The sequence below is a fragment of the Mirounga angustirostris genome, unplaced genomic scaffold (assembly GCF_029215605.1).
Source record: "Mirounga angustirostris isolate CCGP_5_RB_7025 unplaced genomic scaffold, mMirAng1.0.hap1 SCAF_1, whole genome shotgun sequence".
Classification (NCBI taxonomy): domain Eukaryota; kingdom Metazoa; phylum Chordata; class Mammalia; order Carnivora; family Phocidae; genus Mirounga; species Mirounga angustirostris.
In genome coordinates, this window is record NW_026991709.1 from 198,792,146 (window position 1) to 198,804,730 (window position 12,585).

Genomic DNA, 12,585 nt, shown 5'->3' on the forward strand with positions numbered 1-12,585 from the left:
AGGGTGTTAGAGAGTAACAGAGGTAAGACTCCACCCTTGTACACTCAGTGCCAAACTTAGCTTGTAAGTGTCCTATGAATGTTTTTGGAAACAGTAAATGAAAGGGAGATGGTTGTCAGAGTGTAAAAGGTCTTGAATACCTGAGTTTAGTTTTTGAGACAACTAGTAGGTTCCCTCAGTAGGCCCAAATGTTGAATGCTTGAGTCTTAATTTTTGCGGGTCTCTGGTCTTGTAAAGATAGGATTATACTTCATTTGTCAGAGAGGATTAGGTTCCACCAAATAAAATAGTAGACAATTCTCAGGGCAGTGTGCTGGCACTGGATCTTCGGAGTTGCTCTCAGCCCAACAGGGAATGCCAGAAGTCCAAAGTGTGCTGGCTGTGCAACTTTCCAGGAGAGGACCAAAGAGCCCCCACCCCATTAATGTCAAGTACTTTAGTCATAAAACAGGCTTCAATCTATAAAAACCTTTTCCAGTTTTGATTTAGCAAAATCTGACTAGTTCTAGAGCCCTTCTTTTTTTTAAAGATTTTATTTATTTATTTGACAGAGTGAGACACAGTGAGAGAGGGAACACAAGCAGGGGGAGTGGGAGAGGAAGAAGCAGGCTTCCTGCTGAGCAGGGAGCCTGATGCTGGGCTCAATCCCAGGACCCTGAGACCGTGACCTGAGCCGAGGGCAGACGCTTAACGACTGAGCCACCCAGGCGCCCCTTCTAGAGCCCTTCTTGAAAACACATGATCAGAGAAAGCTTAGCATTATTAGCATAATTTCCAGTGATAGCAAGGGCCTGGAGGGGAAATCGACTTGTGCCTCAGAATTGTTTCAATATATATACACTTAGCCTCTGCCTCCTCCAGTTTACTCCTCCTGGAGTCAAATGTGATCAACAAATATAAAGAGAAAAAAATCAAAAAGGGTAGCAGACAACTGGGACTACCACTATATACAGTGGTAAGGGAAGAGCTCACTGCTGTGATGTTTGAATTCTTCTAAAGGGAGGTAGTCTCCAGTATAGAGAAGTGACCGGCAGAAGGAAGAGTTGGTAAAAACAGTGAGTCAGCTTGCTTGCAATGTAGACCATTGTGGCTCAAGATGATCAGGGGATGAATGGTATCAGAAGGTAGGGAGTGGCATCCAGATCCCTTAAGGCCTGATGGGTCATTGTGGGGACTCTTACTTTTGCCCTAAGAAGCCACTAAATTCTGAGCCAAGAAGAGACAAAGTATAACTTTGTGGTTTAGCAAGGACACTCTGCATCCCGAGTGAAGGTTAGACTGTAGGGGAGCAAGGGTAGGGGGCAGGAAGACAAATGTGGATGTGATTGCAATAACCTGAGTGAGGGATTTTAGGTCAGAATGGGGGAGGGGTGGGTGGGGGTGATCCTGGAGGAAGTATGCAGAGGCCAGATTTAATCTTGCTGATGGGTCAAATGTGGGGTTTAAGACATGGGAACCTAGCAAGGACCTTTCTGAAGCCCTAGTATAAATGCAGACCTGGAGGTTTCAGAGTAAGCTTGGTTCTTAGAAACTTTCAGGAATCTTTCTCCTTTCCCCAGTTTTATTCCCTTTATAATGCATATTGTATGTATTAGTGTTGCTCCTCTCCCATAACAGAGAAATTCCCTGACAACAGGAATTGCTTCATAGACCTTTTTTTCTCCCCCAAAGTACAAATTCTTCCATTAACCTCATGTAATGTATTCCATCGGGTATACAATGTTACAAAAACAATAGCCATTTCAAATGAATTGGTTTAATTCCAGGTCACAGAGTTCAGGATAGAACAAAGACTGAAGAGCACACATTGGCAGGATTCTGGGCTAGGTTCACTCTGACCTCACAACTAAGGTAGAAGTGACTGAGTAACAAGAAATAAAGAAAATATGAGCCACTGTATGATTATCTTTTTTACAAAAGTTTATTCTTAAATGTACAACAGAATCTAAGACAACACTTCATTCCAGCTATAGGTAGCAACAGACTAACAGCTATGACAGGGAATCCAGATGTTTAAACAGGAATGGAATTAAGGATCATCATTGCCTCGGGCACAGGAACAGCTTACTTTTTGCCAGATTTCTTAATTCCACCTGTGGCTGCAAAAGGAAAAAAATGTCTCAGCTAAGGAATATTAGTACCTGGATGGGAAAAATATACTCCTTATGGTAGAAGTGCCAGGGGTCTGATATGGATCCTAAAAAGGCTCAGCTCTTGTGCGGGGCATTCTTTTTGATACAAGCATGCACAGGGCTTTACCAATAGTCTAAGCTGGGTAATATCTGAATGAAGATGAGGCAGAAGCATGAATAATGGCTGTGCACTGGCCTAGATCTACATTGTTGAGTATTTCACACACTGGTTCATTTAATTCTCATTTCCCATCAACCCATTTTCCAGATAATGAAATCTTAGTGAGATGTTGTTCAAAGATGGTCTGAGACAAAGCCAAGATTCCATCTTGGGTAGTCTGACATCCAAGTCCACACTCTCAACTGCCACATCACACATTGCTACATTATGATCCTGGGGTGTGGTTACTCAGTATCTTTATTTTATTCAATTTACATTTGACCATATATTTGGCACACAGTAGATACTTAAGAAACAGTTACAAAATTAAATATGCCCAATGCAGTAATGAAGATCCTAAATGTCTGACAAAATGAACCTTTCAAAAACGAGGTCTTCAATGAAAAACAGGTAGTATAAGATTTCACTAAAGACTGACCTGGTCCCTATGCACAATCACAGATTAAAGAAAGGTACAAAATACCTCATGATCCAAAAGGGAATCTCAATAACTAGAATCTCAGCACTGTGAATCAAATCAAACCCACTGGGATAGAAGCCCTGGGAAGCCCTGGAAAGCCCTGGACGACACTCCCACATTCTAGCCTCCACCAGCCCCAGTGTGGCTCACAGTGATCCCATAGGGCACAAATAACTATAGAAGAAATTGTTCACTGGTTTGAGGAACGTAAACAGCATTTAAGAAGCACAGAAAAATATTTGGTCTGTTGGGCTTGAAAGATCTTTTGATATATAAGCAATTCTTCCTACATAAAGAAAAAGGCAGAATAGTGGGAGGATTAGGTTAAAAGACCATATAGCGCAATAACACATTAAGGAACCTGGACTCCATCTTTAGGCGCACCCAGAAGTGAAGACTCAGGATGCAAAAGAATTTACTAGAATTAACAATATGAGCGGTTAAGAAATGTTAGAAGCAAAAAATTGGTGAAATACGAATTTGGGGCAAGAAATTGTGGACAATATTTGGAAACTTAACTCTACGAATTTGTGTCTAAGATATATGAATTTTGGTGTTTCCATTTCTGCCGCTTCCCTAAAGAAGGGAAGACCAGACTGTCTGGGAGAAAAGAGATTTCATTTCCAAAGCTGGTCTGGCTCCCTCCCCTCCCGCTGCTGCGAATCCAAGCCTGGCGGGGGCTGTCCGCCGTAGCGGACGCGAGGACCTCACCAACGAGGCAGGAAATGGACCAGACTGATGCTCAGAATGTTTGCCCGGCTTGAGCTCGCTCTACTCGGCCCTCACTTACCCAGGGGGCCCTTCCCCGCGGCCTTCGCTTTTAGCTCCTCGAGTTTCTTCTGCTCCTCTTTCTGTTTCTGCTTGAATGCCTTATCTTCCTAGGGAGAGGCAGACGGGGTTCACGCCAGGCAAATTTCCCAGACCCTCCGCACCCGCCCACGCCTCCGCGCTCGCCCTCACCTCGTCCATCTCCTTGGCCTGCTTCTTGGGCTGCTTCAGGGGCTTCTTCTTGCCACCTGTGGGCGACACAATCATGCTCAGTTCAGTCCCCGCCGAGTCCTGTCCCTCTCCGCCCGGCCATCCCCGCACACTCACCTTCGCGGCCGGACATGGCGCCTGCCGCCCCTTCCCCAGACCCTGCCGCCGGAAGCGGAGCTCCCTTTCCCACCCCCTGCGCCTATATTTCCACGCGGGCCCTCTGATTGGCTCCTAGTCAGGAAGTTGCGCTCCCGCTGCCGGAAGCAACTCCGGGGGCGGGCGTTAAAGGGTCAGAGATCTACTGAGTGGCGGGCGCTCTGTTTGGGTTGCAGTTCCCGCATTGGAGCGCCAGGTACGAGGTGGGGGGTTGGCTTGCCGGGGGAGGGTCCGGAAGCCAGGAGGGGTGCTTAACCGGAAGGCGCTAGGCCTGGGACCGTGCATGGGAAAAGCACTGAGGGTAGAACGAAAGGCGCGTGCGGAGGCCTTGAAGTTCAGCGCGTTCCTGGAACCGAGGAAAGCACGCATGGGTGGAGGGAGATAGGAGGGAGGTGACAGAAATATGGACGGGGGCTAGATCACCTGGTCCTAAAGTTTTGGAGGCCGCCAGAAGGAGTTTGGATTTTATAATAGAGCCGGGGTATGACTTTTTGCAAAATCTGTTTATTCATTTAGTACTTTTTTGTTGAGTATGTACTATATGTAGATAGTATTATAGGCACTGAGGTTGCAGCAGTGAACAAAACAGTGCCTACCCAGGCAAAGCTGAGATTCTAGTGGGTGAGACAGCCCATAAGCAAAGTAAATAAGTGAAATACATATCGCAGGTCATGTGATAAGTGCGTGGAGAAAAATAAAGCAAAGTGGGTAGAGTGCTGGGATGGGAGTGCATGGCAATGACATTTGAGCAGGACTTGGAAAAGAGAAGGGAGCAAGCGGTGCAAATAGCAAGCCGCTGGTGTGGGGATAGCCTAGTGTGTTCCAGCAACATCAAGAAAGTGCATGCATGGTAATTACCTGAACGATGTGGTAGCTAACCTTATTGTGGTACACGTTTAGTGATATATACCTCTATCAAGTGTATCAAGTTATCACGTGTGTATCTTAAACTTACACAGTGATATATATCATTTATACGTCAATAAAGCTCGGGGGGTGGGGGGAGGAATAAGGTCCATATGATTGGAGCAGAGTGAGAAGAATGAGAGCCAGGAGGTGGATGTCCTGTAGACCATGGAAAGAATTTTGGCTTTTACATTGAGAGAAATGAGGAACCACTGGAGAGTTTGAGCAGAGAGCGGCATGGCTTGGCCTGTGTTTTGAAAGGACCACTGGCTGCTCTGTTGACCGTAGACTGTAGGGGCTAGAGTAGAAGCAGGGAGACATTGTTAGTCACTGGGACAAGGTGGTAGCAGTGGCAGGGATAAGAGGAGGAGGGATTTTGGTTTTAGAAAGGAAGTAGCATTTGCTGATGGATTGGATATGAGATGGGAGAGAAGGATGTCGGGTGATTTGAGGGTTTTGGTCTGATTTGGACTTGAAGTTTCCATCAACCAAGATGGAGAAGGCTGTGGAAAAGGCAAGTTGGGAAGGGAAGTTACGATCCCCATTAATCTTCTAAGCAGAGATGTGGATTGAGCAGTTGGGTAAATGAACCTGGAATCTACTGGAGACGTCTGGGCTGGAAAAATCAGAGTATGGTTGATAGTTTTTTAAAGTAATGGTTTTGGGGGTGGGGTGGAGGGTGGTGGCACTTGGCTGGCTCAGTCAATGGAACGTGTGACCCTTGATCTCGGGGTCGTGAGTTTGAGCCCCAGGTTGGGTGTAGAGATTACCTTTAAAATAGGTAATGGTTTTATTGAGATACAATTTATATATCATACAATTCACTTATTTAATGTGTACAATTCAGTGGTCTTAGTATATTCGCAGTGTGGTTCAACCATCACTATAATTAATTTTATAATATTCCAGTAGATGGCTTTTAAAGCCACGGGACTGAATGAGAGTGGAGTCCGAGGACCTTGCCCTGCAGCACTCTCTGTGGAGAGGTTCAGGAGATGAGTGGGGCCAAGTGTAGAAGGCGTTTCAAGGAGGAGGAAGGTAGCATGAGCCCCAGGCTGCTGATAGGCTGAGTAAGAGGAGGACTGAGATCTGATCACTGGATTTAGCAACGTGGAAATGACCTGGACAAGAGCATTTCCGGTGGCATGGTGGTTGCGAGGGCCGGATCAGAGAGGGTTTGAGAGAGGATGGGAGAAGAGGAACTGGAGACAGCGAGTACCAACAATCTGTCAAGGAGTTTGGCTGTACAGAGGGGCGGAGAAGTGGGGCCGTTGCTGGAGGGATGTCTGATCAGTTAGTGAGCAGTGTCAGGTGGGGGAGCTCATGGGACCTGGGGCACAGCTTGATCTTCCTAGAGCATGAATTCTTCATCTGGAAGAGCAAGAGAGAAGGTGGAAACTGGACAGACACTGGCAGGTGGGAAGGTATGGTAGGAGTTTAGAGAAGCTGTCTTCCAATTTTTAAATATTTTCTTAGTGAAAAATGAAGCAAGCCATCAGCTGTGAGTGAGGAAGAGGTACAGGTGATGGAGGATCGTGGGATGGGCAGTTGGTAGGAGATGGTCATCTGGATAGAATGGGAGAATGGATTTGGAGGGGCAAGGTTCTGAATGTGGCCCTCAAGACCCTCCTTAATGTGGCCTCCGTTTACCTCTTCAGCCTCTCCTCTGCCCACTCTCCTTTCCTCTGTTGTTTTCCAGCGGCACTGGCTGCCTGTCAGGTTTTAGATGACCCCAAGTGCATCTCCACTTTGCCCCCTCTGCCAGGAACACCTTCCCTGTGCTGACTGTGGGCCTGTGAGATGTTTGAATGGGGAGGGGCTGAGAGTCAGGCTGGAGTTGGGGCTGGGTGGGCGAGAGGAGGGACTGGAATAGAGGAACAACTTGAGTCATTTCCTCACAGCAAAGTCTCTGCTGTCACCAAGCTTATGTTCTAGTGAGGGGCCTGGCAACATGTAAAGAAGGCAAATATGTGTCTGATGGAGACAAATAAAGCAGGTGGCCCAGGAGGGGAATGGTCAAGGAAGATCTTGCCACGAGGTGATATCTGAGCCAAGACGTAGACATCAGGGTGAGCCAACTGGAGCTGCGGAGGAAGCAGCAGGGTTGGGTTTCGTGTGTTCGGGTACCCGTAGCGGAGGACAGGGGCAGAGAGGAGGAAGGGGATGACAGTCAAGAGGACCGGGGCTTGTTGGCCACTGGTGGGACTGGTGTTCATGGCAAGTGAGATGGGAGCTGTCGGGGGGGCGGGGGCGGGGTTTGAACCAAGGGAAGTGAAATGATGAGTTAATAGAACCTCAGGTTGTGAAGAACGGCTGTGAGCAGCAGGGTGGAAGCCAGGACGATGCAGGAGGATGTAGCTATCATTGCTGCCAGGGATGGGTGACCCTCCTGGCTTCCAGGAGTGGGTGGCTGGTAGAGGAGGAGCCGGGAAAGGAGGCTGAGAAGGTTGGAGGAAGCCGAGAGGGGGTAGTGAATTAAAAAAGACAGAGTGAGGGGTGCCTGGGTGGCTCAGTTGGTTAAGCGACTGCCTTCGGCTCAGGTCATGATCCTGGAGTCCCGGGATCGAGTCCCACATTGGGCTTCCTGCTCAGCAAGGAGTCTGCTTCTCCCTCTGACCCTCCTCTCTCTCATGCTCTCTGTCTCTCATTCTCTCTCTCTCAAAATAAAAAAATAAAAAATTAAATTAAATTAAAAATTAAAAAAAAAAGACAGGGTGTTGAAAGCTGCAGAGATTTGGAGAAGAAATCTGAGAAGCGCCTGCTGAGTCCAGCAAGGTGGAAGTTTTGCGGGGCCCCCGGGGGAGCAACCTCATGGTGGAGTGGGATCAGGATAGCATGGGGGCTGAGAACGTAGTGATAGCCGAGGTGGACACTTTTCTGGTGAATGTTGTTGAAAAGGAGAGGGCTATACTTGGCGGGGCTGCAAGTCTGTGTGCTTTGCTTTGGTGCAGGGTCCACCCGCAGGATTGTTGTGGGGTCACAGCTCAGTGCAGTGGGTGCTGGCATCGAGGCCTCGGAGGCTAGCTCGACCCCTGGATGTCATGGATGTTGTGTGCTTTCTTGGGCCTTAGGGATGGGGCCCAGGAGTTCAGGTGCAGCACCAGCTTGGAACCAGTGTCACAGGAATGTCCCCTTCTGTGGCTCTCAGTTTGGACCTGCTTTGGGCAGGAGGCATGTCCCTACCCAAGCAACTTTGTTTTCTAGAGGGCCTGAGCTTTTCCGAGCACAGCACAAGAGGGAAGAGGCTGGGATGGTCTGAGCTGGTCTCTGTTACATCCAGAAGCCCCTTTCTTCATCCCCGGAGCTCCTACAGTCCGTCTTCCTGTCCCCAGCTCCCACTGCTTTTGTCTCTGGCCTGGTTGTTTGTCCACCAGGTGTCACTGTGACAGCCAAAGTCAGTATTTGAGGGCCTGGGGGGGAGGGGGGCGCCGGCCAGGGGAGGGAGTGCTGGCCCAGGTGTGCGGGGAGCATGGGTCACCTGGCCCTCTCTTGGGGTCCTCAAAGTCCTCGCTGCTCTTGGATTCAGGCAAAGCCTGACTGGGTAATGGGAGCCTCCCTGTGCTGTTTAGGTAATGAGAAGTGGGTGTTGTTGGGGCCCAGGCATCAAAGCAAGGTTGAAAAGGGAAAGATTAAAGAAACCTAACCTGTAGGGTGCGACTGAGGCTGGAGAGGCGGGAGAAAGCTTACAGGAGGTGAGGATTGTGACACGGTACTGGGAGCCTGGACAGTCTGGGCTCGGAGCGCACAGGAGAAGGGCTTGTATGAACCTAAGAAAAGCTGTCCTCTGTGAAGAGATCCAGGCTTTTTGTTTTGTTTCCTTTTTCTCCTGGAATTGTCTTCTCAGAGGACAGCTGAGGAGGGAATTTTCTGCCTTGGGACGCGAACGACCTACGTCCTCGAACATAAGCAAAACTTTGCGTGCCCAGGGCTGCAGCAGCCCTCAGAGTCCGGGTAGTTGGTTTTGATGGCCTTTTACAGAAATCTTTCCCTGAAATCCCCTCAGTTCCACAGTTTCCCGGGGAGTCTTTACGAACCTTTGTGGGGCTTTGTCAGCATGGGCACGACTCAGGTTTGAGAATTTTCTTTGGCATTATCAGAAAACCGGGCACCAGGATTCTCATCCAAGTCACAGCAGAGACCTGGGGGATGTGGGGAAGGTGGGTTGGAATGGGAGGGTCTGGTAGCTTCGCGGAGGGAGGTAGAAGGCATGATCTCCTCAGTATGTTCTTCCCCGAGTTGTCTGGGAGCGCCCTCGGAAGCCCGACCGCAGTGGCTACTGTCTCCGGGTACAACAGAGTAGCGCTCAGTTTGGACTTTTTCATGGACATTAGTTCAGAACTGTCCCTAGGCCCTAAAACCTGACTCCTGCCCAGTGTTTCTCAGCTATGAGCTGATCTGTCTTGCGTTTCCGCTCCCTGCCCCAGATCTCCTGATGACAGGACACCGCACCACGTTTACCATGCAGCATGTCATGGGTGTGCCCCGCGTGTTGGTGCGGAGCGGCCTCCTTGGAAGGGACCTCTTTATGATCAGGACCCTCTGCAGCCCCGGCCCTAGCCAGCCCAGAGAGAAAGAACCTAAGGAGGTGGCCCTGGGGCTGTACTACCGCCTCACAGCTCTGGGAAGAGCCCTGGGGCACAGCATTCGGCAGCGAGCGTCCTCCACGGCCACGACATGGTGGGACAGATATGAAGAGTTTGTCGGACTCAATGAGGTTCGAGAGGCCCAGGGAAACGTGACTGAGGTGAGGAGGGAAGTCGGGGTGGTTGGCCCTGCCTTCTGACTCGGGAAATGTGGCCTGGAGGCTCCTGCCAAATAAATCACCAGCCACACACCACCAGCCATGCCTGCATTTGCCTTTCCTTGAACAAATACTATTCATAGAGGGATTTGACTCATTTCTCACATGACAACCTGGGTTTGATAGTCCTGGGGTGAAGATCTCTGTGTAACCGTGCTCACCTACCCAAAAAACAGGTTTCTGTGTACCGATCAGTCCCCGGCCATCGACATCCATTGTGTTAGACCCGTGGACACTTCCTACGTGGGCCCTTTGGGGTCGGTGAGAGTGTTAGAGCGTCCTCAAAGCCCTGTGTGGAATTAAAACAGCCCTGGTGAAGGTAGAGGCACAGGGCTGGGGCAGCATCCTATGCTGAGCTGGAAAGAGCTCAGCCTGGAGCTGTGAAGCCCTTGGTGGCAACAGAAACGCATTCTGTCATCTCTGTTCCTGCTCCTGCCTAGCGCAGACCAGGCTAGTGAGGTGACAAGAACCTGGGGTTCGGCGGGAGGTTTTGAGGCACCGTGCTGTCCCTCCCTTTGGAGGTCATGACCTTGGCTGAGCTGGCGTTTCTGGTTCTGGGTCTGTAACATGGAGGCCACAGCAATGCCGCTGATGGTATTGTTGTGAGGTGTAGCTAAGGTAATGTACGTGAACAGCTTCGGAACCTGGGTTCCTCTTTGTGGTTTGTATCAGACTAGAATTGCCTGGGTTTTGTGTACAGCATTAGCTATTTTCCAGTTTCTCAGGGGCACATTATTTCTACTTGAATGGATAAATCCGGGGATTCTGATGGGTGTGGCCTGGAGTTGCACTCTGAGGCCTGCTGGGTGAGCCAGGATTTTGTGTCTGAGGGACTCCTCTTCCACCGTTTTGCACCAAGACGCAACTCACCTCAGCCACAGCCTTGTTGGGAATGGAGCTGAGCCTGTGTGGGTGTGGAGAGAAGGGCAGACAGCCTCCATCATTCTCTCTGCAGGCAGAGAAAGTGTTCATGGTGGCTCGAGGGCTTGTCCGAGAGGCTCGGGAGGACTTGGAAGTTCACCAGGCCAAGCTGAAGGAGGTGAGGGACCGCTTGGACCGCGTCTCCAGAGAGGATAACCAGTACCTAGAACTGGCTACGCTGGAGCACCGGATGCTGCAGGTAGGCACCTTGGGAGGCAGCCTTTCCTCACTGGGGAGGTACCCTAGTCTGGGCAGGTCAGGGAGGGGCAAGGTGGGAACCCTCACTTGTCTGTGGTCAGAGGTCTGGTGAGGGAGGTAAACCAGAAGGTACACTGGGCCCCAGGCTTCCGGAGCCTATCCACCCACTTCCTCCTGGAGTTCGAAGTCCAAGGCAGTATAATCTGGGTCCCAGATTGCTGAGGAGAGAGCACCGTGGAGGAAGGACTGGCCCAGAGAGGACACATTCTGTAGTCATTATGCATGTCTCATCAGACCCAGCACTGCTTGGGTAGGAGGTAGTACAGCTCATCTTGACCCCCCCCCCCCCAATTCCTTTGCTCCCTGTCCCGACCGGGCTTACTCTCTTCATTCACCCAACGGGTTTACAGAGCATGTGGTCTGGGCCGGGCTGAGGCTGAGCCCCAGGAGCGTCTGCTCGTGGCTACCGCTGCAGAGCCACGTTCCTGCTGTGTAACACAGCTTTGCTTCTGCAGGAGGAGAAGAGGCTTCGTGCAACCTATCTGCGTGCTGAAGACTCGGAGCGAGAGAAGTTCTCCCTCTTCTCTGCAGCTGTGCGGGGAAGTCACGAGAAGGAGCGCACTCGAGCTGAGAGGACCAAGAACTGGTCCCTCATTGGGTCAGTCCTGGGGGCCCTGATTGGTGTGGCTGGCTCCACCTATGTGAACCGTGTGCGGCTACAGGAGCTGAAGGCCTTGCTCTTAGAGGCACAGAAGGGGCCTGTGAGCCTCCAGGAGGCCATCCGAGAACAGGCATCCAGCTACTCCGTCCAGCAGAGGGACCTCCACGACCTCATGGTGGACCTAAGGGGCCTGATACAAGCTGGGCCAGGGCAGAGTTCTGGGGCCCAGGCAGGTGCTTCCCCCACCCGAGACAGAGACGCAGATGTCCTTTCAGCCACCTTGAAAGAGCAGCTCAGCCATTCCAGGCAGGTCCGTTCCTGTCTAGAGGGTTTACGAGAGCGGCTTGATGGCTTGGAAAAGACTTTCAGCCAAACGGCCGAGGTGGTTCAGCTTGCAAAGGCTGCAGTGCATCCGAGCCTGGTGGAGCCAGCAGATGGGGCTCTGCCTGGCTCCTTGCTGGAGCAGGGGAGCATGATCCTGGCGCTGTCGGACATGGAGCGGAGGCTAGAAGCCCAGGTCAACAGGAACACCATCTATAGCACGCTGGTCACGTCTGTGACATTTGTGGCCGCACTGCCTGTGCTCTACATGTTGTTCAGGGCCAGCTAGCCCCTGGACCCCCCTCCAGAGGGCCTGAGGGGATAGGTGTGGCTATGGATTTAGTTAGAGAATCCCAACGATGAAGTGAGCCGAGCCTTCGGGTCTGTGTGGCTCACCAGCAGGCATACTTTGCTTTGTAGAAAATGCTCACTTATATTAATTATCAAAACTATGTGCTAATGTCCAATTAAAATGTCTTTGGGTTTGTGTTATTTAAAGTAATTTACATTAGATGGAATTTTTCTTGTTGAAGACTTGAGATTTGGGATTCGAGGGTTGGGCCTGGAATTACGGTAATCATCGTTCCCTTTAGTTCCTCTCTCACCTCCTCTTGGTCTCATCCTCAGTTCAGGACCATGTTGGATGTACTTACCCTTGAGGCCTGGGTTTTTGTTTTGGATTGCCTGGCCTGGCCTCTTCTTGCCTGACCCTCCCCTGTCAGATAGCCTGGGGGTTCCAGTGAGTGGAGTATAGCCTGCACACCCACTGTTGACCATGGTTACTGCCCTGTTTCTGGATTACTTTCTTTGTCAGGGTGGGGAGAACCTTCTGGTTCTAACACTGGAGGGATGATCGGAAGAGAGCAGGGA

General features: G+C 50.5%; 1 protein-coding gene and 1 long non-coding RNA gene across 6 annotated transcripts; one reads left to right on the forward strand and one right to left on the reverse strand.

The window, feature by feature from the left end:
• Positions 1–1,902: 1,902 nt before the first annotated feature.
• LOC123833840 (uncharacterized) lies at positions 1,903–4,000 on the reverse strand. The gene is made up of 4 exons (XR_006788347.3): positions 3,869–4,000; positions 3,734–3,789; positions 3,564–3,651; positions 1,903–2,099 (listed from the first exon to the last, which is right to left on the reverse strand). It is a non-coding gene; the product is annotated as an uncharacterized LOC123833840 (long non-coding RNA).
• On the forward strand, positions 3,962–12,452 carry CCDC51 (coiled-coil domain containing 51). 5 transcript variants are annotated; one of them, XM_045862496.3, is made up of 4 exons: positions 3,962–4,103; positions 9,238–9,557; positions 10,570–10,734; positions 11,249–12,450. In XM_045862496.3, the coding sequence occupies exons 2-4, from the start codon at positions 9,246–9,248 to the stop codon at positions 12,002–12,004; spliced, it is 1,233 nt and encodes a 410-aa protein (XP_045718452.1). In that variant the 5' UTR covers positions 3,962–4,103; positions 9,238–9,245; the 3' UTR covers positions 12,005–12,450. The 5 variants fall into 5 exon arrangements, with proteins under 5 accessions (XP_045718452.1, XP_064452661.1, XP_045718454.1 ...); XM_045862498.3 differs by lacking the exon at positions 3,962–4,103 and adding an exon at positions 4,160–4,388; XM_054504776.2 differs by lacking the exon at positions 3,962–4,103 and adding an exon at positions 5,505–6,237 and having other exon boundaries at positions 11,249–12,452.
• Positions 12,453–12,585: the final 133 nt, after the last annotated feature.